General features: G+C 39.4%; 1 protein-coding gene across 1 annotated transcript in view; it reads right to left on the bottom strand.

Annotated features, from left to right (window-relative positions):
- Positions 1–21,557, bottom strand: part of LOC140356023 (retinal-specific phospholipid-transporting ATPase ABCA4-like) — an 89,190-nt gene that overhangs the window by 29,648 nt on the left and 37,985 nt on the right. The window contains exons 15-27 of the mRNA XM_072440714.1: positions 19,655–19,877; positions 18,419–18,640; positions 17,190–17,394; positions 16,315–16,407; positions 12,405–12,605; positions 11,317–11,494; positions 9,184–9,315; positions 7,529–7,668; positions 6,602–6,739; positions 5,849–6,030; positions 3,843–3,948; positions 2,084–2,289; positions 267–321 (exon numbers count right to left, since the gene is read on the bottom strand). Of these exons, the coding sequence (XP_072296815.1) occupies positions 267–321; positions 2,084–2,289; positions 3,843–3,948; positions 5,849–6,030; positions 6,602–6,739; positions 7,529–7,668; positions 9,184–9,315; positions 11,317–11,494; positions 12,405–12,605; positions 16,315–16,407; positions 17,190–17,394; positions 18,419–18,640; positions 19,655–19,877 (2,081 nt within the window). The remainder of the gene's footprint in view (positions 1–266; positions 322–2,083; positions 2,290–3,842; positions 3,949–5,848; positions 6,031–6,601; positions 6,740–7,528; positions 7,669–9,183; positions 9,316–11,316; positions 11,495–12,404; positions 12,606–16,314; positions 16,408–17,189; positions 17,395–18,418; positions 18,641–19,654; positions 19,878–21,557) is intronic.

Here is a 21,557-nt window from a genome sequence, read left to right as displayed (position 1 = left end):
AGAAAATACACTGCCAAAGAACACATCAAACTGATTATTTTCTTTCTTTCTTTTTGTTTTTTAAATATGGCAGCATAATGACATAGAAAAACATGATAATTATGATTCTACTCAGTGTACACACATATATATAAGTACACGAGGTGAATATTTGACAGCACACAGAGGGGAAACATATGGCTCTCTATATCGGGACGGTTGTAAAAGCGGGTCACAAACTGGAGTCCGGAGGAAAAGGTTACGTGTTCAATCACCGGTGCGTTTACCTGCTGTGGCGGCGTTGTTCGCAGCCTCGCCGTCTTCAGTGACCTTTATGAAAATCTGTGGAGAGACAAGCGGCCCCCGTGACTCCGTGTACTCCGTGTACTCCGTGTACTCCACTGTATCTTTACTTTACACACAGTACAGGCAGTCAGCCACGTGTTTGCGCCAATAATACTGCGAGTCTCAGTGAATATGTGTGGGAAACAGCACTTCTAATTCTCCTATTTCTACTAAAAATGTCATTCATCTCAATCTAACTTCAATTAAATTTGCAATTCATGTTTCGATTTCAATATTTAAACAGAAATGCTTGACTGATGCAGAAATCACACGTTTGCAGAGATATAAACTAAACTAAATGTTGTATCTTAACCTTATTCAAAGTAGATAAATGTCACGCTTTTAAACTGTTATTTTTGTGTCTATATTTTCTTTTTTTGCTGCTGTTCTTCGTCCCGTCGTCCTGACTCATGGGTTTTATACGCAAGAAATACATTTTAGACATATTATCATCATATTAATTGCTTTGAGGGCGCGGCCACTTGCACCTTACACCACATGAAGACTAAACCAGGACTAAAACCAAGACTAAACCTGGACTAAAACCAAGACTAAACCTGGACTAGACCAAAACCAAACTTGGACTAAACCAAGGCTAAACCTGGACTAGACCAAAATTAAACCTGGACTAGACCAAAACTAAACCAGGACTAAAACCAAAACTAAACCAGGACTAAAACCAAAACTAAACCTGGACTAGACCAAAACTAAACCAGGACTAAAACCAAAACTAAACCTGGACTAGACCAAGACTAAACCTGGACTAAACCAAGACTAAACCAGGACTAAAACCAAGACTAAACCTGGACTAGACCAAAACCAAACCTGGACTAGACCAAGACTAAACCTGGACTAAACCAAGACTAAACCAGGACTAAAACCAAGACTAAACCTGGACTAGACCAAAACCAAACCTGGACTAGACCAAAACCAAACCTGGACTAGACCAAAACTAAACCTGGACTAGACCAAGACTAAACCTGGACTAAACCAAGACTAAACCTGAACTAGACTAAGACTAAACCTGGACTAGACCAAGACTAAACCTGGACTAGACCAAAACTAAACCTGGACTAGACCAAGACTAAACCTGGACTAAACCAAGACTAAACCTGAACTAGACTAAGACTAAACCTGGACTAAACCAAGACTAAACCTGAACTAGACTAAGACTAAACCTGGACTAGACCAAGACTAAACCTGGACTAGACTAAGACTAAACCTGGACTAAACCAAGACTAAACCTGAACTAGACTAAGACTAAACCTGGACTAGACCAAGACTAAACCTGGACTAGACCAAGACTAAACCTGGACTAAACCAAGACTAAACCTGAACTAGACTAAGACTAAACCTGGACTAAACCAAGACTAAACCTGAACTAGACTAAGACTAAACCTGGACTAGACCAAGACTAAACCTGGACTAGACCAAAACTAAAGCTGGACTAGACCAAGGCTAAACCTGGACTAGACCAAGACTAAACCTGGACTAAACCAAGACTAAACCTGGACTAGATCTGGACTAAACCTGGACTACACCAAGACTAAACCTGGACTAGATCTGGACTAAACCTGGACTACACCAAGACTAAACCTGGATTAGAACTAGACCACATTTACAACATTAAGACTAAAATGGGCTCGACTTAGGGCCGAATAACGACTCGTGTGAACTCTTTCCGCCCCGGGACAACCCACAAGGCCTGCCCCCGCTCCGCCGGCCCCTGCTCCACTGGCCCCCGCTCCGCCGCCTTTACCTCCTCCAGGGACGTGTCAGAGATGCCGAAGCTGCTGAGGCCCATGTCGGCGAGCGTCTCCTCCAGCTCGCGGAACAGGCTGGCGTAGGCGCGGTGCTTGAAGTTCTTGTTGGGCAGGAGGTAGGTCAGCTCCTGTCCGATCGTCTCGATGAGCCTCGCCTCCGGGACGTGATGGTGGATGAGGCCCGTGATGCTCTGGATGTCCCCTGCAAACCGGGAACCCCCAAACGGACATGAGACGAGGGTGGGAACACTTCATCAGAGCATTATCAGAGGAAGTAGGAAGTCATATGTACATTTACTTCTGCTTAAGTCATATAGAGTTTGTAGTGACAATATAGTGACAGTACCGGTATGAGTAAGTGAGAAAGCTTTATTTTGTCAATACAATACGTTTTTTTTGCATTATTATTAGTATTATTCATTATTAGTCTGATTTAGCCTGATTTAGTCTTGATTTTGCCTGATTAGTCTTGATTTAGCCTGATTTAGCCTGATTTAGTCTGAATTAGTCTGATTTAGTCTTGATTTTACTTGATTTAGCCTGACTCAGTCTGATTTAGTCTTGATTTAGCCTGATTTAGTCTTGATTCAGCCTGATTTTGCCTGATTTAGTCTGATATAGTCTGATATAGTCTGATTTAGTCTTGATTTCGCCTGATTTCGCCTGATTTAGTCTTGATTTAGCCTGATTTAGTCTTGATTTAGCCTGATTTAGCTTTATTAGTCTTGATTTTGCCTGATTTAGTCTGATATAGTCTTATTTAGTCTTGATTTCGCCTGATTTAGTCTGATTTAGTCTTGATTTAGCCTGATTTAGTCTTGATTTAGCCTGATTAGTCTTGATTTAGCCTGATTTAGTCTGATATAGTCTGATATAGTCTGATTTAGCCTGATTCAGCCTGATTTAGCCTGATATAGTCTTGATTTAGCCTGATTTAGTCTTGATTTAGCCTGATTAGTCTTGATTTAGCCTGATTTAGTCTGATATAGTCTGATTTAGCCTGATTCAGCCTGATTTAGCCTGATATAGTCTTATTTAGTCTTGATTTCGCCTGATTTTGCCTGATTTAGTCTGATTTAGTCTTGATTTAGCCTGATTAGTCTTGATTTAGCCTGATTTAGCCTGATTTAGTCAGATATAGTCTGATTTAGTCTGATATAGTCTGATTTAGTCTGATTCTAAGTGATAACAGGCTTCACACACACTATAAAGTACCTTAACCATAACTTCTTTTGTCATGTCCACAACTAATATTATAATGCAATTTATAAATCTGACCGTCAAATCTAATAAAACACGCCGAGGCTCAAGAATAAACTGTGGCTTAATCATGATTTAAACATGGCTTTTGAACAAACAAAGTCCTGGAGCAGAAGGAGGAGGACGCCACGGGTCGACACGGCTCCAAACGATGAACAAAAAACTCTGTGTTTTGAATCCTAATGCGACGCGAGTGCACTTTTGAACCCGCCGTGTCCACGAGGACGTCCTGGACATTAAGGAGCGGTCACTTGAGACGTGTCCTCGCGTGGATGGAAGGACGCAATTATAAAAAGGCATATATTAGACCGAAGCCCCTCAGAGGCGCACTTCCAGCGACGCAAAGTTCAACAGGCGACCTGCGTAAGAGGAACACTCCAAACACCTCCTCCAGCCCAATATATACAGTCGCCTCTCAGTTAATGCGCTGCTTTAGATTTGTCCGTCTGCTCGTCCCCGAAGTGTGCCACGTATGTCCCCGATAGAACGCATTACCCTCCATGACCCGGTCCTGGTGCTGGGACAGGTTCTGGGAGCGTTCCTTGTAGGCGGTGCAGACGGAGCAGGCGCAGGAGCAGTCGGAGCTGCAGTCGCACTCGTTCTGAAACAAACGTCACGTCGTTATTCAAAAGATAAATGTCAAATATGTGACGTCTTTGCACTGTTGTTGTACTGTTGTTGTACTGTTGTTCTAGTGTTGTTGTACTGTTGTTGTACTGTTATTGCACTGTTGTTGGGATGTCTTGTTGGAATGTCTTTGCACTGTTGTTGTACTGTCTTTGCACTGTTATTGTACTGTCTTTGCACTGTTGTTGTACTGTCTTTGCACTGTTATTGTACTGTCTTTGCACTGTTGTTGTACTGTCTTTGCACTGTTGTTGTACTGTCTTTGCACTGTTGTTGTACTGTCTTTGCACTGTTATTGTATTGTCTTTGCACTGTTATTGTACTGTCTTTGCACTGTTGTTGTACTGTCTTTGCACTGTTGTTGTACTGTCTTTGCACTGTTATTGTACTGTCTTTGCACTGTTATTGTACTGTCTTTGCACTGTTGTTGTACTGTCTTTGCACTGTTGTTGTACTGTCTTTGCACTGTTGTTGTACTGTCTTTGCACTGTTGTTGTACTGTCTTTGCACTGTTGTTGTACTGTCTTTGCACTGTTGTTGTACTGTCTTTGCACTGTTGTTGCACTGTCTTTGCACTGTGTTATTGTACTGTCTTTGCACTGTTATTGTACTGTCTTTGCACTGTTATTGTACTGTCTTTGCACTGTTATTGTACTGTCTTTGCACTGTTATTGTACTGTCTTTGCACTGTTATTGTACTGTCTTTGCACTGTTATTGTACTGTCTTTGCACTGTGTTATTGTACTGTCTTTGCACTGTTATTGTACTGTCTTTGCACTGTGTTATTGTACTGTCTTTGCACTGTTATTGTACTGTCTTTGCACTGTTGTTGCACTGTCTTTGCACTGTTGTTGGGCAAAACAGTTTGTTTTTTACTTAGTTTTATATTTTGTATTGCCTTAGTTTTATTGTGAAGTCACTTTGAGTGTTGTAAAGGGCTCTATAAGTAAAGGTTGATTGATTGATTGATTGATTGATTGATTGATTGATTGATTGATTTATTTATTTGATTGATTGATTGATTGATTTATTTGATTGATTGATTGATTGATTAAACGTGCTCTTGGCATCATATGTTTTAGAAATTAAAATATTGTATCTACGGCAGAGGGAGAAAAAACTAAAGCAGGTAAAAAAAAAAAAAGAGAATGGAGTAAAATATTGGCTGCGTTTTTCACAATAAAAAAAATTCTCATTCATTTTTTTACTTTTGTTTTAGGAAGATTCTTTAAAAATGGCTTGATAAAATTTGAGCTCGACGTGGAGGATGATACGAGCGGATGACAGGGGCGCGTGTGATTGGTTGGGCAAATGTACCTGTCTGCAATTGGCTGACAGACTAAAGCTCGATTCTAACAGGATTAGTTTTACCTGGAGACGTTTGTAAAATTGAAATTACAGTGCCACGTCTAACTTTCTGTGGGCGCATTCGGACGGGATGAGAAATGTCAGTAATTTTCTTATTTTTTCTGACTTTATTCTGGAAATGGCGGCCTGCTAAACACACTGAAACAAGACAATGACCCTTTAATTCACTAATGTCACTCGCATTTCTTCTATTTGTAGTTTTGAAACTGCCTCTTTTAATACATTCTCACTGACACAGCCGCCATTTTGTGTTTTTTTACTCGTTGATTGTGGAAAAAAACAATAATTGAATTTGCAAAATGTTCAGTAGTGAATTAAAAGTATTGATTTAGTCAAAAATAGACACAAAATGGGCTGTAGAGACATGAATCAATCTGCATTGAATTCACGGGACGATAAACACGGACGACGTCCGTAATGACTACATTTGACCCGAGGTTTAACTAATCCCATCCAAACAGGGCTTAAGATAAGATCCTTTTATCTGTTTTCCTTGGCTGCAGTACCTCTCTCCGCTTCAGGTCCTTCATGCGGCGCACTAGAGTCAGGTAGAAGCCCAGGCCGAAGCAATTCTTGAGAAACAGCGGAGAGCCGCAGCAGTAGAGGTGACCCTGGGAGATGATGGCGATCCGGTCACTGAGCAGGTCGGCCTCGTCCATGTGGTGCGTGGACAGGATCACGGTGCGGCCTGGACACAACATGCTCGCCGTCAAACTGAAGGGACGGGCAACACTTTTATCACAGTGCCACTTCCACACACAGTCACACAGACGCTCACAGCAGTACACAGATGCATCATTTCAACACCATGTGCAGTATCTGAGTTCTGGTAAAAGTCTAAGGTGCAATAATATATAAGAAAAGGTACAGCACAGCACAAAAATTCGAGCAGTAAATATGAATAAGTTACCTTTATCTACTATCCACATTTCTAGTTGATTGCATATAAGTAACAATTGTGTTTATTGTATTTATTGTGCAGTTGTTATTTATACTGTAGATGTGCAGTATTTGTATATATTCTTTGGTCAAATGCAGTTGTTCATCAGCTATTTCTCTTTTTATATACAGTTTTGAATTGTTATGAAAAGTATTTATTTACTTATTTGTATCACTAGTAGATAAAGACAATGAGCGCCTGTGGATATACGTGACATTTTAACTCTTTGTACATAAACTACCTGAATAAAGTACTTGAAATACTCTCAAACAAGCGTGTTTATATGTGACTTTTACCTCGTGCTCGGTGCAGTACTTACCGCTCCTGTACTTCAGCAGCAGATCCCAAATGGACCTCCTTGAATAGGGGTCGACTCCCGATGTGGGTTCGTCCAAAATGACGACCTTTGACCCCCCGACGAACGCCATGGCGACGGACAGCTTCCTCTGCATCCCGCCTGTGTCCAACAAAACAGACACGGCGTTCAAGTGACTTTTTTAACAGTGTTTGGGCTGGAACAAGTGAACTACTCATTAGTCATGATTAATTATTGATTGAAATAATTGTCAAATGTATTATTTATTAGACACATAATTGTTTTCTGGACTCTTAAACACGCCGTTTGCAAAAGGAGGAGGTTTTGTGATCCAGAACAAGCAGGAACAACACAAGAAACAAGTAAAATATGTGTATTTTGTTGTAATTATCAAATTTGGCAAAAAATATCAAATTCAAGTTTTTTTATGATCAAAACTAATCCATTAATCAAAACAATACCGGCATGATGTCAGTGTTATGACTATAGTGAGAAAAAACATCACAATTTAACGATTATTCACGCGATTATTGAGAAATCTTTCATTTTCTTTCATTCTCATTTCCAAAAATGTAAATTTCCAAAGACAAGATGAAGTGAAATGTGACAAAAACGTGACAAAAACATCCACAATTATTATTTTTTTACATTTAGGTCTATTTTTTGGACCATACATTGAACTAAATCTACATAATTTTGCTTCTAAAATTGTTCAGATTATAATTTTTTGGGTTCTTACGATTATATTGTGACCTGAAGAATCACGATTATGGATTAACCCGGTGAGCCTGACGATCCCTAGTGGCAAAAGGCAGTTTTCTGACCACACAAACGATTTTAGAGAGATTAGAGGACAAAGTTTGGTCCTTTTCTTTCCCCCTTTGACGCAGCATCACACTGACTCCAGCATCACAGTGTGACACTTTGTACCTGAGAGGTTCTGGGCCTCATCGTCTCTCTTGTGGGGTAGTCCCAGGTCCAGCAGCATGTCCTCCACCTCCTGCTGCGCCTGGTCCTGGGAGCGGCCCTTCAGCAAAGAGTAGAACAGGATGTGCTCCTCCACCGTCAGGCTGCGGACACAAACGCACCGTCCATGGGGTTATAAAAGTGCAGCGTGGTCTCCCTGACAAAAGGAGACATTGTGTGCATTTTCACTCAGTATTGACCTGTAACGTAAGTGGATCATCATTTTACGTTCATTGTTAACGGCGATATTGAGCTAAAACAGCTTAAAGTCTGTATGAAAGGTCAGACAACACATAAAACACAATTATATTTCAGATTTTACTGAACATTTTGCCTGTTTTTATTCCCCAGTTTGACCATTTTTGTAAAGTTTATAATTGTACTTCCTGGTTGGACATGAAAAGCAAATATGACATTGACAGAGGTAATGCCACAACTGTTACCCGGCAACCAGACGGTAAACAAGAGCCACAATCCATATGAATGACACAACAGTTATGATCTGATGAACAATAATCCCATATGACACCTTTATTTTGTTGAAAAATGGTTTAAAGTGTCAGAAAATTGTCAGTTAAGTGTAAACTGTCTGTGTTTTCAACGGCACGTCGCACATTGATGACATCACAGAGGGATTCAGTTCCTGTAAAGATTCCAAATGATCCAATAGCAAACCTCTTTTCAGAATAATAGCTATAGAACTCGAAACATATGCACAATTTCTAATCAATATCTCAAATAATGACGTTACTAAAATAAAAAATATCATGGAACAGTTATATTTATGTCTCTTTGTTTGCATTTTTGTCTTATTATGTTATGTATGGTATGTATGCTTGTATGTCTTAACTTTAATGAATAAATAAAAACTTCCTGTAATTTTAAACTTGTATTTTTCCAAACTGCAACTTAACGGCAGTAAAACTATGATCAATATTTAGCACTGGTTCTATCCCACTGAACTAAGTCATAAGTATAAAAACATGAGAACCAGTTACAGGAATATAGACTTTAATAATAGAAATGAACCCAGCGACTTCAGAATAAATGTTGTGTCATTTCACCACAGAAAAGCACAAATTTCATGTCTTTATTTTTCCACGAATCATGAAAGTTGATTTTACATCATTTTCCCCTCAAGCCATAACTGGATAAAGACTTGACGTGTTTTTTTGTAAATCAGCTGGAGCACTATGTTTTTGCCTCAATATTTACCTCATGTACATTTTCTTGTCATTTGTGAGGTATATCTTTGCTGTAGTACGATAAGCAACTTTCCTTCTGCAAATCATCTACTTCGGCTCACGTTTTTAAACAATATTGTGCATTTAAAAAGAGATTTAGTGGGATTAAAACCTGATTCTTGACTAGACGAGCGCCTGAATAAAACGTACTTACAAACCGCGATACAAAAACACGTTTGCGCAGGCAGATGAATGTGTAGTTTGTCAAGTATTCTGTAACTCGACATCGATTACGCGCGCGAAATCCATACGTCTGTGAAGCCGAGAACACTCTTAACCTTCAGCTAAACAGATCCATGTGTTTTGATCTCGTCTCCGGCTCGACGTGTCAGATCTGTGAGCGGGTGTGGCGTGGGGGGTTTTGGGGCGTCTTACTGGTTGAAGAGGATGTTGTACTGCGGGCACATCCCCAGAGAGCGGCGGATCAGGTCCACGTCGGTGCGGATGTCCCGGCCGCCGACCAGGGCCGTGCCGGAGGTGGGAGGGAACAGGCCGGTCAGGATGGAGCTGGAAAACAAGGTCGGGACGAGCCACGGACATCCAGAGTCGGTCAGTGACAAACGTCAACAGCGGCGGGCGATATCGATATATTACGATATATATTACAATCTATTACGATCTATTACGATATATATTACAATCTATTACAATATATTACAATATATATTACAATCTATTACAATATATTACGATATATATTACGATATATATTACAATCTATTACAAGATATTCCAATATATATTACAATCTATTACAAGATATTACGATATATATTACAATATATTACGATCTATTACAATATATATTACAATCTATTACAATATATTACGATATATATTACAATATATTACGATCTATTACAATATATATTACAATCTATTACAATATATTACGATATATATTACAATATATTACGATATATTACAATATATATTACAATATATTACGATATATTACAATATATATTACAATCTATTACAATATATTACGATCTATTACAATATATATTACAATCTATTACAATATATTACGATCTATTACAATATATATTACAATCTATTACAATATATTACGATATATATTACAATCTATTACAAGATATTCCAATATGTATTACAATCTATTACAAGATATTACAATATATATTACAATATATTACAATATATTACGATCTATTACAATATATATTACAATCTATTACAATATATTACGATCTATTACAATATATATTACAATCTATTACAATATATTACGATATATATTACAATCTATTACAAGATATTACGATATATATTACAATATATTACGATATATTACAATATATATTACAATATATTACAATATATTACGATCTATTACAATATATATTACAATCTATTACAATATATTACGATATATATTACAATCTATTACAATATATTACCATATATATTACAATCTATTACAATATATTACGATCTATTACAATATATTACGATCTATTACAATATATTACGATCTATTACAATATATTATAATCTATAACAATATATTGCGATATATTACGATATATTACGATGCCAATTCAACAGAAATGTGTTAAAACGGCAGATATTTATATGATTTTTTGTCTTTTCTCTGCTCCTTTTCGATTGCGATGATCATTTATGTTGACGTACATAACACACAATTGAAATAAAGAATAATGAATTTTAAAAATGAGGTTTGATTATCAGACAAATGGGAAATGTCTGTATATATTTGATGTCATGTCATTTTTAATCAGCTCGATATTCAAATTTTGCAAATCTTCAAAATAACAATATATTATACAGCTCTAATCTAAGTGAGTCTTTAAACGTCTTAAATGAGGTTTGATTATGTGACGTGAAATGTTTGTCCAATTGATCACAAACCGCCCAACGACCAGGGACTGGACTGACAATAACAGGAAATAGACAAATGGAAAAAATAACATTCAAACTTAATGAAATTTTACCGACTCTGGACTTGTTGGGACTGTTTTTATACTTGTGTAAATGTTTAGTTGATGTTTGTTCATTTTTTGATTGATGTTTTTCTCTCTGGTCATGTTGTTTGTTTTTGTGTTTTATTTTGAAAAACTTTTTTAAAAAAAATGTATAAAAAAATACATATATATATAAATATATATATATATATATATATATATATATTTTTAATTAAATACAAATTTGAAGTAATATAAATTAATAGCATGAATTAAATAAAATGAATAATTTAAAAAATATAGAATTTAATTAATTAATCACAAAAGTGCAGAAATTTCAAATTTAAACTTGAACGTTAATAACATTTTCATTTTTAATCAGCTCTTTTTAGCATTTTTACTACTCGAAATTCAAATGTTTTAAATCTTAAATAAACATATTTTGCCCGAATGTCAATGATATGTTTTTAATTTAATTTGAGTGGTCTACAGTCAATCTTCTGTCGGTAAAAGCTTGCAGTTTGAAGCTCAGACTTGAAAGAACATTAAAGCGTCGTACAGCGTGGTCGTTTTCCCCGCTCCGTTGTGCCCCAGGAAAGAGGTGATCTGTCCCTCGTAGAAGTTAATGCTGAGGTGGTTGACGGCGGGACGAGAGCTGCCGTCAAAAACCTTCACCAAATCCTGGATCTGCACGCCCATCACCGGACCCACCGGATCGGCCTCAAAAAACAGCTGACCTGAGGCGACAACACAGATAATAATAATTTAAATGAGTAACTTTAATGTATAATTATGTCCCTTTCTTAACATTAAAACCTTTCAAAAGCAGTTTAAGTAATCACTGAATCATTGTTCATAGATAATTAGGCCTTTTCACCATTAAAACTGACAAAAACTGCACTACCTCGAGCGTCCACTACATGTCCTCAGTGGACTCTACATTACTCCTCTACGTTCCACTTGCTTATAAATGTATAATGCATCTATTTTCTACTTTATTTAATCTATACCCGGCAAAAATGTATATATAGAAAGGTTAATTAAAATGACTGAAATATTGAACCATTAATTGAGTAGATCGGCCAGTATAAAAACATAAAGTCAGCATTATTTAAGAATTTTTTGTTTTACCGACCTAAACAAATTGAAGTTATTAAACACATCCGTTGATTTTTCCGTTGCCAAGATATTACTTTATTTACTTTGCTGCAACTAACAATTCATTTAGTACGCGATTATTGTCTCGGTTCGTCAAAGTTAGTCGTTGATGAAACTGTTTACCGTATTTTCCAGACTATAAGTTGCACTTTTTTTCATAGTTTTGGCCGTGGTGCAACTTATACTTATATTTATACTTACATGCTTATACTCCAGAGCGACTTATATGTGATATTATTTGTTATTTTCACACTTGCAACTGCATTTCATACTCCAGTGCGACTTATAGATGTTTTTTTCTTCTCTATTATGCATTTTTTGGCTGGTGCGACTTATACTACAGAAAAATACGGTATTCTTTTTTGACAGTTAGATTGAGTGCAGCGGCTGTTTTAGTCATAAAAAATAACCCGTAGTGCTAATAAGTGAGCGTCTCCTGCCTCTCTTTACTGTTTGTACTGTTTCTACATGAATATCGTGACGTTTGACCTTGGTCGCTGCTCTCTGGCGCCTCCTCCTGGCACTGGCTCTGCTCCTGCGGCCGCTGCACGTCGCGCTCTCTCGTGATGCGGTCTCGTTTGTCTTGATGTTTGCACGTTCTGTTGCCGGAGCCGTTGCAGTTGTGCATCTCTGGAGTTCCGGCGCTTTCCGCGTCTTTGTCCGCGCGGTCCGGATCTGGTCTTACCACATCTAAAAGAAAACACGCAGAACAAACTTTATTTATACAAAAAGGACATTTTGCAAACACGTTCTGAGCTACGGTGTGTCGCAACTTCTTTGTATTGTGTTGTTAATAAAAATGTTAGCTTCACAGGTAAACAAAAACGTTAGCTCCTCAGGTAAATAAAAACCTTAGCTCCTCAGGTAAATAAAACGTTAGCTCCTCAGGTAAATAAAAAACGTTAGCTCCTCAGGTAAATAAAAACGTTAGCTCCTACAGGTAAATAAAAACGTTAGCTACTACAGGTAATAAATAAAACGTTAGCTCCTCAGATAAATAAAAACGTTAGCTCCTCATGTAAATAAAAACGTTAGCTCCTCAGGTAAATAAAAACGTTAGCTCCTCATGTAAATAAAACGTTAGCTCCTCAGCAAAAAAAAAAACGTTAGCTCCTCAGATAAATAAAAACGTTAGCTCCTCAGGTAAATAAAAACTTTAGCTCTTCAGGTAAATAAAAACGTTAGCTCCTACAGGTAATAAATAAAAACGTTAGCTCCTACAGGTAAAAAAAAAACGTTAGCTCCTCAGGTAATAAATAAAAACGTTTGCTCCAACAGGTAAATAAAACCTTTAGCTCCTACAGGTAAATAAAACCGTTAGCTCCTACAGGTAAATAAAAACGTTAGCTCCTCAGGTAAATAAAAACATTAGCTCCTCAGGTAAATAAAACGTTAGCTCCTCAGGTAAATAAAAACGTTAGCTCCTCAGGTAAATAAAACGTTAGCTCCTCAGGTAAATAAAAACGTTAGCTCCTACAGGTAAATAAAAACGTTAGCTCCTACAGGTAAATAAAAACGTTAGCTCCTACAGGTAATAAATAAAAACGTTAGCTCCTCAGGTAAATAAAACGTTAGCTCCTCAGGTAAATAAAAACGTTAGCTCCTACAGGTAAATAAAAACGTTAGCTCCTACAGGTAAATAAAAACGTTAGCTCCTCAGGTAAATAAAAACGTTAGCTCCTACAGGTAATACATAAAAACGTTAGCTCCTACAGGTAAATAAAAATGTTAGCTCCTTAGGTAAATAAAAACGTTAGCTCCTCAGGTAAATAAAATGTTAGCTCCTCAGGTAAATAAAAACGTTAGCTCCTCAGGCAAATAGAAATGTTAGCTCCTACAGGTAAATAAAAATGTTAGCTCCTTAGGTAAATAAACACGTTAGCTCCTCAGGTAAATAAAAACGTTAGCTCCTACAGGTAAATAAAAACGTTAGCTCCTACAGGTAAATAAAAACGTTAGCTCCTACAGATAATAAATAAAACATTAGCTCCTCAGGTAAATAAAAAGTTAGCTCCTCAGGTAAATAAAAACGTTAGCTCCTACAGGTAAATAAAAACGTTAGCTCCTACAGGTAAATAAAAACGTTAGCTCCTACAGGTAATAAATAAAACGTTAGCTCCTCAGGTAAATAAAAACGTTAGCTCCTCAGGTAAATAAAAACTAAGCTAAACAACAAGCTAAAATGTATAGAAAAAATCAAAACACGTCTTATCGCTAACATTTTTACCACTTGTTTACATTTTTACTTTGAGTACATTTACAATGGTGTACTTATATATTTACTTGAGTAAAGGAGTTTCAGCTGTACTTTTTATTCTAGGCCGGTTCAGAGACAAAGTCCAGACTTTTTTTTTTAATTCTTCACCCTTTTATTAGTAAATTCTTCATTTATGCACGCCATAGTGGATTCTGTAGACGTTACTATTACTACTATTTTATCATTCAATGTTTTATGTTGCACTTTAACGCCGAGACAAGCTCCTACGTTTGACAACGCAAACAAACCTTTTCTGATTCTGATTCTGAAAATGTGCAGAGCGGCAAATCGGTCAAACTTTCCTCAAAAGCATAAAGTTTAAGACGACTTGACTCTGGACTTACGCTCGCCACATCACATCCACACTGACTGCTCGCCACATTACATCCACACTGACTGCTCGCCACATTACATCCACACTGACTGCTCGCCACATTACATCCACACTGACTGCTCGCCACATCACATCCACACTGACTGCTCGCCACATCACATCCACACTGACTGCTCGCCACATCACATCCACACTGACTCCTCGCCACATCACATCCACACCGACTGCTCGCCACATCACATCCACACTGACTGCTCGCCACATTACATCCACACTGACTGCTCGCCACATTACATTCACACTGACTGCTCGCCACAACACATCCACACTGACTGCTGCTCGCCACATCACACCCACGCTGACTGCTCGCCACATCACATCCACACTGACTGCTCTCCACATCACATCCACACTGCCTGCTCGCCACATCACATCCACGCTGACTGCTCGCCACATCACACCCACGCTGACTGCTCGCCACATCACATCCACACTGACTGCTCGCCACATCACATCCACACTGACTGCTCGCCACATTACATCCACACTGACTGCTCGCCACATCACATCCACACTGACTGCTCGCCACATCACATCCACACTGACTGCTCGCCACATCACATCCACACTGACTGCTCGCCACATCACATCCACACTGACTGCTCGCCACATCACATCCACACTGACTGCTCGCCACATTACATCCACACTGACTGCTCGCCACATCACATCCACACTGACTGCTCGCCACATCACATCCACACTGACTGCTCGCCACATCACACCCACGCTGACTGCTCGCCACATCACATCCACACTGACTGCTCTCCACATCACATCCACACTGCCTGCTCGCCACATCACATCCACGCTGACTGCTCGCCACATCACACCCACGCTGACTGCTCGCCACATCACATCCACACTGACTGCTCGCCACATCACATCCACACTGACTGCTCGCCACATTACATCCACACTGACTCCTCGCCACATCACATCCACACTGACTGCTCGCCACATCACATCCACACTGACTGCTCGCCACATTACATTCACACTGACTGCTCGCCACAACACATCCACACTGACTGCTGCTCGCCACATCACATCCACACCGACTGCTCACCACATCACATCCACACTGACTGCTCGCCACATCACATCCACACTGACTGCTCGCCACATTACATCCACACTGACTGCTCGCCACATCACATCCACACTGACTGCTCGCCACATCACATCCACACCGACTGCTCGCCACATTACATTCACACTGACTGCTCGCCACAACACATCCACACTGACTGCTGCTCGCCACATCACATCCACACCGACTGCTCGCCACATCACATCCACACTGACTGCTCGCCACATCACACCCACGCTGACTGCTCGCCACATCACATCCACACTGACTGCTCGCCACATCACATCCACACTGCCTGCTCGCCACATCACATCCACGCTGACTGCTCGCCACATCACACCCACGCTGACTGCTCGCCACATCACATCCACACTGACTGCTCGCCACATCACATCCACACTGACTGCTGCTCGCCACATCACATCCACACTGACTGCTCGCCGTGCACGCGGGAGGCCATTTTCCAGCTTGTTACGCACGTTATATCGACCTCTGCCTCAAACAACGCTGGGAAATGGACGCCGCGGACGAGACCAATTAGTGCTGAAGCTGAGAAGGTTAAATAGAGCATAATTCCAGGCTGTAATTTGCGGCGGCGGATACAGTCACCGATTGGCAGAGGGCGTTTGAGGACGGCGTTCGCTGCATCACTCACCTTCAGCGGGGGAGTCGCTGTGCGAAGGGGGCGGTCTGGACCAATACGAAGGCTGAAACGGGAAGTAGAACGGTCGGCTGATTCCATACTGTCCTGCAGCAGAGACATGACACCGGCCTTTGATTAAACGAGACACTGGAGAATATTTTAACTGACAAATGGAAAGGACAGAGACATAATAACGTCAATAAAAAGGTTTTGCACTGTTCATTTCACGTTTGAATGTAAGTGTAAAAATGCACGTAACAGTGAAAGTTTTAGATCTGTTTTAGACCTCTTTATCTATGTTAGACCTTGTTTAGACCTGGTTTAGTCCAATTTACCTGTTTTTGACCATGTTTAGACTGGTTTTAGTCCTTATCTAAACCTGGTTTAGTCCAATTTACCTGTTTTGACCATGTTTAGACTGGGTTTAGTCCTAATCTAGACCAGGTTTAGTCCAATTTACCTGTTTAAGGCCTGTTTAGACTGGGTTTAGTACTAATCTAGACCTGGTTTAGTCCAATTTACCTATTTTAGACCAGTTTATCTATGCTAGACCTTGTTTAGACCTAGTTAGTCTGATTCTAGACCAGATTTAGTCCTGTTTTAGATCTGATTTAGTCCTGTTTTATACCTGTTTTAATGCTTGTTTTGATCTTGTTTGGACTAGTACCCTATTTTACACCTGATTTAGACCTGGTTTAGTCCTATCTTAGACTTGGTTCAGTCCTAGTACAGCCCTGATGCAGATCTGGCGTTACCGGGAAAGGCCATTTTTAACTTAGCTCCACCTACAAGAGCGAGGTACAAATCTCTGCACATTAAAGCAAAATACTGTGAAATAAACCTTGCCAACATTTAGAGTTTTACAAACACCATCACAAAGTCTTCACCTGGGAAGACGTTGTCCAGATACCAGGCGAGGACGCCGTAGAGGACCGAGTCGAACATCATCATGAGGATGGAGGTGCGGAAGGAGAACGTGTCCTTTTCTAAGGGGCTGGTCTGGATGTTGTCCCACTGCAGACCCAGGCCCTGCTCCTCGTATCGGGACAAGTACTCCGTCCCAAAACCGAACGCCACGGGAGACAGCAAGCTCTGCAGAGGACACAGAAGGTCAAACGAGCCTGACGTCACTTCCTGGTTAAACACGAGCAGCAGACGTAAGAAGAGGTCAGAGGCAACTGTTGTAGAGCCACTATACTGCGAACAAATCCATTTAAATTACACAATAATTAAGATTTGAGGAATAGTAATGCATGACAACACCTTTGTTTTGCAGAATGATCATTTAAACTGTCAGAAAAGTGTGTCTGCTGCGTGTAAACTGTCTCTTACTGGTGATGTAGACAGTTTTCTTCACAATCTGCGACAGGATTGATGCAAAACTATGATAAATCTTCACCACAATATTCTCTAACTAAGTAATAATTAGATAAACATGAGAACCTGTCACGTGTAGGGATGTCAAGATTAATCGGTTAATCGGTAATCGGGATTATTCAGGTCACTACAAACTACAAATTTAATAATCGTGACCATTTTAGAAGCAAAGTTGTGTATTTTTAGTTCAATATACGGTGCAAAAAATAGACCCGAATGTAATTGTTTTATTTCATCTGGCTGTTTTTGTCCAATTTTACATTATTTTGTGAGAGAGTTAAATCGGGATGTTTTTTCTCACAATAATTGTAACACAGGAAAATACAAATTGTTGCTCATTTTTTGTTGTAAAGACTGTATATATATATTATTATGTACTGTATATTGTATTTTATTATATATATTGTATCTTGTTTCATGTATATTTTGTATATTTGTCATGCTTTGCAACAGAGAAGCAGGAAAACACAAATCGCTGCTCATTTTCAGTTGCAAAGACTTAAAGTAAGTAAAGAGCAAATAGATCTGACGTCGGTTAATAATTCAAAATGTTTTATGATCGTCTTAATTTTGTCGTTCGGTCACGGTCTCACGAATAACCGTTAAATCGTGACGTTGTTTTCCCACAATAATCCTATCGCTGACATTTGACACCGTGACATCCCTGGTCACGCGTGCTTTGAGACAGAACGAGACGCCGCCGCGCTAAAGCGGTCGACGCCCTAAAGCCAAACCGTACGGCGGCGAGCTTGACGTTGCGGGTGATGCGGTCCTGCCAGGCGAGGCACAGCACGTGGGGCAGGTACAGGGTGAAGTAGACGATGCCGCTGCAGGCCGCCGCCAGGTTGGCCTTGTTGAAGAAGACGCTGAGGAGGAAGCACTGCATGATGGTCGCCACGGTGAAGGTGAGCAGGAAGAGGAACACCAGCAGGGGGTCGCTGTAGTTCAGCACCTTACCGCCCTGAAACCAGAAGAGCGCGGGCGAGGATTTGTCGGTTTGTGGGTTTTGAGTCTATGAAAGTTCTTTAAAACGTTTCTAAATTCATGAACGGAGGCAAAGGTCAAGCGGAACCTGATGTGATTGGCCGGGATTGACCTCAGAGCATCACAGAATATGACAAGTCAAGGTGCTTTTGTCAAATGAAAAAACACTCAGATTCATTTACCGTATTTTCCGAACTATAAGTCGCACCTTTTTTCATAGTTTTGCCCGGGGTGCGACACTTATATTTATACTTTTATACTTATACTCTGGAGCGACTTATATGTGATATTATTTGTTATTTTCACACTTGCAACTGTATTTCATACTCCAGTGCAACTTATAGTCCAGTGCGACTTATAGTCCAGAAAATACGGTACATTATTCGTTTTTAATTTTTAGGCACTGGACAAATACTACAGCTATATTGCATACTTTACCACAAATTTTCCTTTTGTGAGGCTCATATACAATTTTGAGACTAGAAAACAGCATTCTTCATGCTTTGTAACAGAGAAGCAAATTCACTGGCAGAAAAATACAAATTGTTGTTTATTCTCAGTTACAAAGACTTAAAATCATGAGTAAATAGATCTGATGTCGGTTAATAATTTAAGTCGCACCAGCCAAAAAATGCATAATAAAGAAGAAAAACAGATATATAAGTTGCACTGGAGTATGAAATGTAGTTGCAAGTGTGAAAATAACAAATAATATCACATATAAGTCTCTCCGGAGTATTAGTATAAGTATATAAGTATAAATATAAGTTTAAGTCGCAAAAACTATGAAAAAAGGTGCGACTTATAGTCCGGAAAATGCGGTATTTTACGATCGTCTTAATTGTGCCTCCGGTTTGGAAACTTTGAACGTCTGACGGCGTTCTAAAGTGTCCATAAGCCATAAGTGACGCTGCACGCTTCCCAGCCTCTCCACCAGGGGGCGCACTCGGACGTCACGCCCTCTCCCCCTCTCCCCCTCTTCTTCTCTCACCATGATGATGGCGGTGAGCAGGGCGGTGCTGGCGGCCATCATGGCGAAGCTGTCGATGAACCAGGTGCACCAGAGCACGCCGCCGTCCACGCCCATGGCCCGCAGCGTCTCCTTCAGCCGCAGCTCCTTCTCCAAGACGATGCTCTTCACCGTCATGGAGACCGAGTAGATCCACGCCAGCACCATGAACATCGGGAAGCAGCGGTTCAGCGTGATCATGAACCTGGAGGAGCGAGAGGGGAGCAGCTCGGGGTTATTCTGCCAATGGTGCACTTGCTTTTGTTTTTTTATGTATTTAGTTGCACTGAATGATTGTATGTTTTGCACTGTTCATTTCATGTTTGAATGTGAGTGTAAAAATGCACGTTACAGTGAAAGTTTTAGATCTGTTTTAGACCTCTTTATCTATGTTAGACCTTGTTTAGACCTGGTTTAGTCCAATTTACCTGTTTTGACCATGTTTAGACTGGGTTTAGTCCTAATCTAAACCTGGTTTAGTCCAATTTACCTGTTTTGACCATGTTTAGACTGGGTCTAGTCCTATTCTAGACCTGGTTTAGTCCAATTTACCTGTTTAAAGCCTGTTTAGACTGGGTTTAGTACTAATCTAGACCTGGTTTAGTCCAATTTACCTATTTTAGACCAGTTTATCTGTGTTAGACCTTGTTTAGACCTAGTTAGTTTGATTCTAGACCAGATTTAGTCCTGTTTTAGATCTGATTTAGTCCTGTTTTATACCTGTTTTAATGGTTGTTTTGATCTTGTTTGGACTAGTTTTTGCCCTATTTTACACATGATGATTGTATGTATCGCCATAAATGTAAGAAAAGTACCTACAACTACAATCTAACTCCTCCTCTTTGTCATTAAAGTGACGTATGGCAGGTTTTTACGATGTTCTAATTTTGACTTTATTTGGTGTATTTATACCTGTTGTACATATAAATTATAGTTTTTCACCGATCGAGCAGGTGTTTGTGGAGAAAACAGTGAAAAAGTATGTTGAAAATGACAGGAAGTGACATCACACTTGGAACACTCATTCCAGTCAAATTGTGTGCATAATTTACACAACGAAACAACTTTTTTGACATTCACAACAATAATTTAACAAAATAAAGTTGCCCTCAAATATTTCTATTTCAAATCAAAAACTTTGGATGAGTTTTTGCCCAGTGTTTTCTGGGTAATTTCCTAGTGTGATGTCATCAATTACAAACAGGAAGTGAAATTATGAACCTAAAAAACGTGCTATTCTGTGATGACATTTTTATAATTTTTAGCAAAATTCTAAATACATTTATAATAACTGCAGTTTAGTTCAGTGAGTCGTTCGACCTGTAGGGGGCGCTTTAAATCTCCCCAGTGCGCCTCCTCTAGAGCGCTAACCTCTAAATCCTTGTTCACTTTGCGCTTCTGAACTTAAACTAATAAAGATAAAAACGTACTTTTTGCTCAAACTTGTACTTGAACCGAGGCTGACGCTGAAGTGCAGCACAAGAGTTTTCACCCTCAGACTTCATGTGGCTCCGTTTCAAGGCTCTTTGAACTCAGCAAATGTTTTAATCGCAAATTATGCTAAACCTGCCACATTTTCCCCTCATATCGCCTCTGAAATGTGAATTGTACAATCTGCTGGGCATTTATCGCAGCATAGAACCGGTAGTTATTCACAATTTACTCAGTTATTAGTTAATATACAGTTATTAATGCTAACAGAGAATTAGCATCGGCGTTCCCTGGTATTCATGTTCACTAAGGACGCACAGATACAGTTTTCTCACAATTCCATACACGTCTTGATTATGGTTTATCAATGTGATTATTATAAGTTTTAGAACTCAGAAGAACAGAAGAGTTCCCTTTATTGTTTTTTTGATAAACATAACATTTTATTCATTTA

The sequence above is a fragment of the Eucyclogobius newberryi genome, unplaced genomic scaffold, assembly GCF_026437365.1.
Source record: "Eucyclogobius newberryi isolate DKJ021-1_F unplaced genomic scaffold, fEucNew1.0.hap1 SCAF_12, whole genome shotgun sequence".
Taxonomy (NCBI): domain Eukaryota; kingdom Metazoa; phylum Chordata; class Actinopteri; order Gobiiformes; family Gobiidae; genus Eucyclogobius; species Eucyclogobius newberryi.
This window is presented reverse-complemented; position numbering and strand designations above follow the sequence as displayed.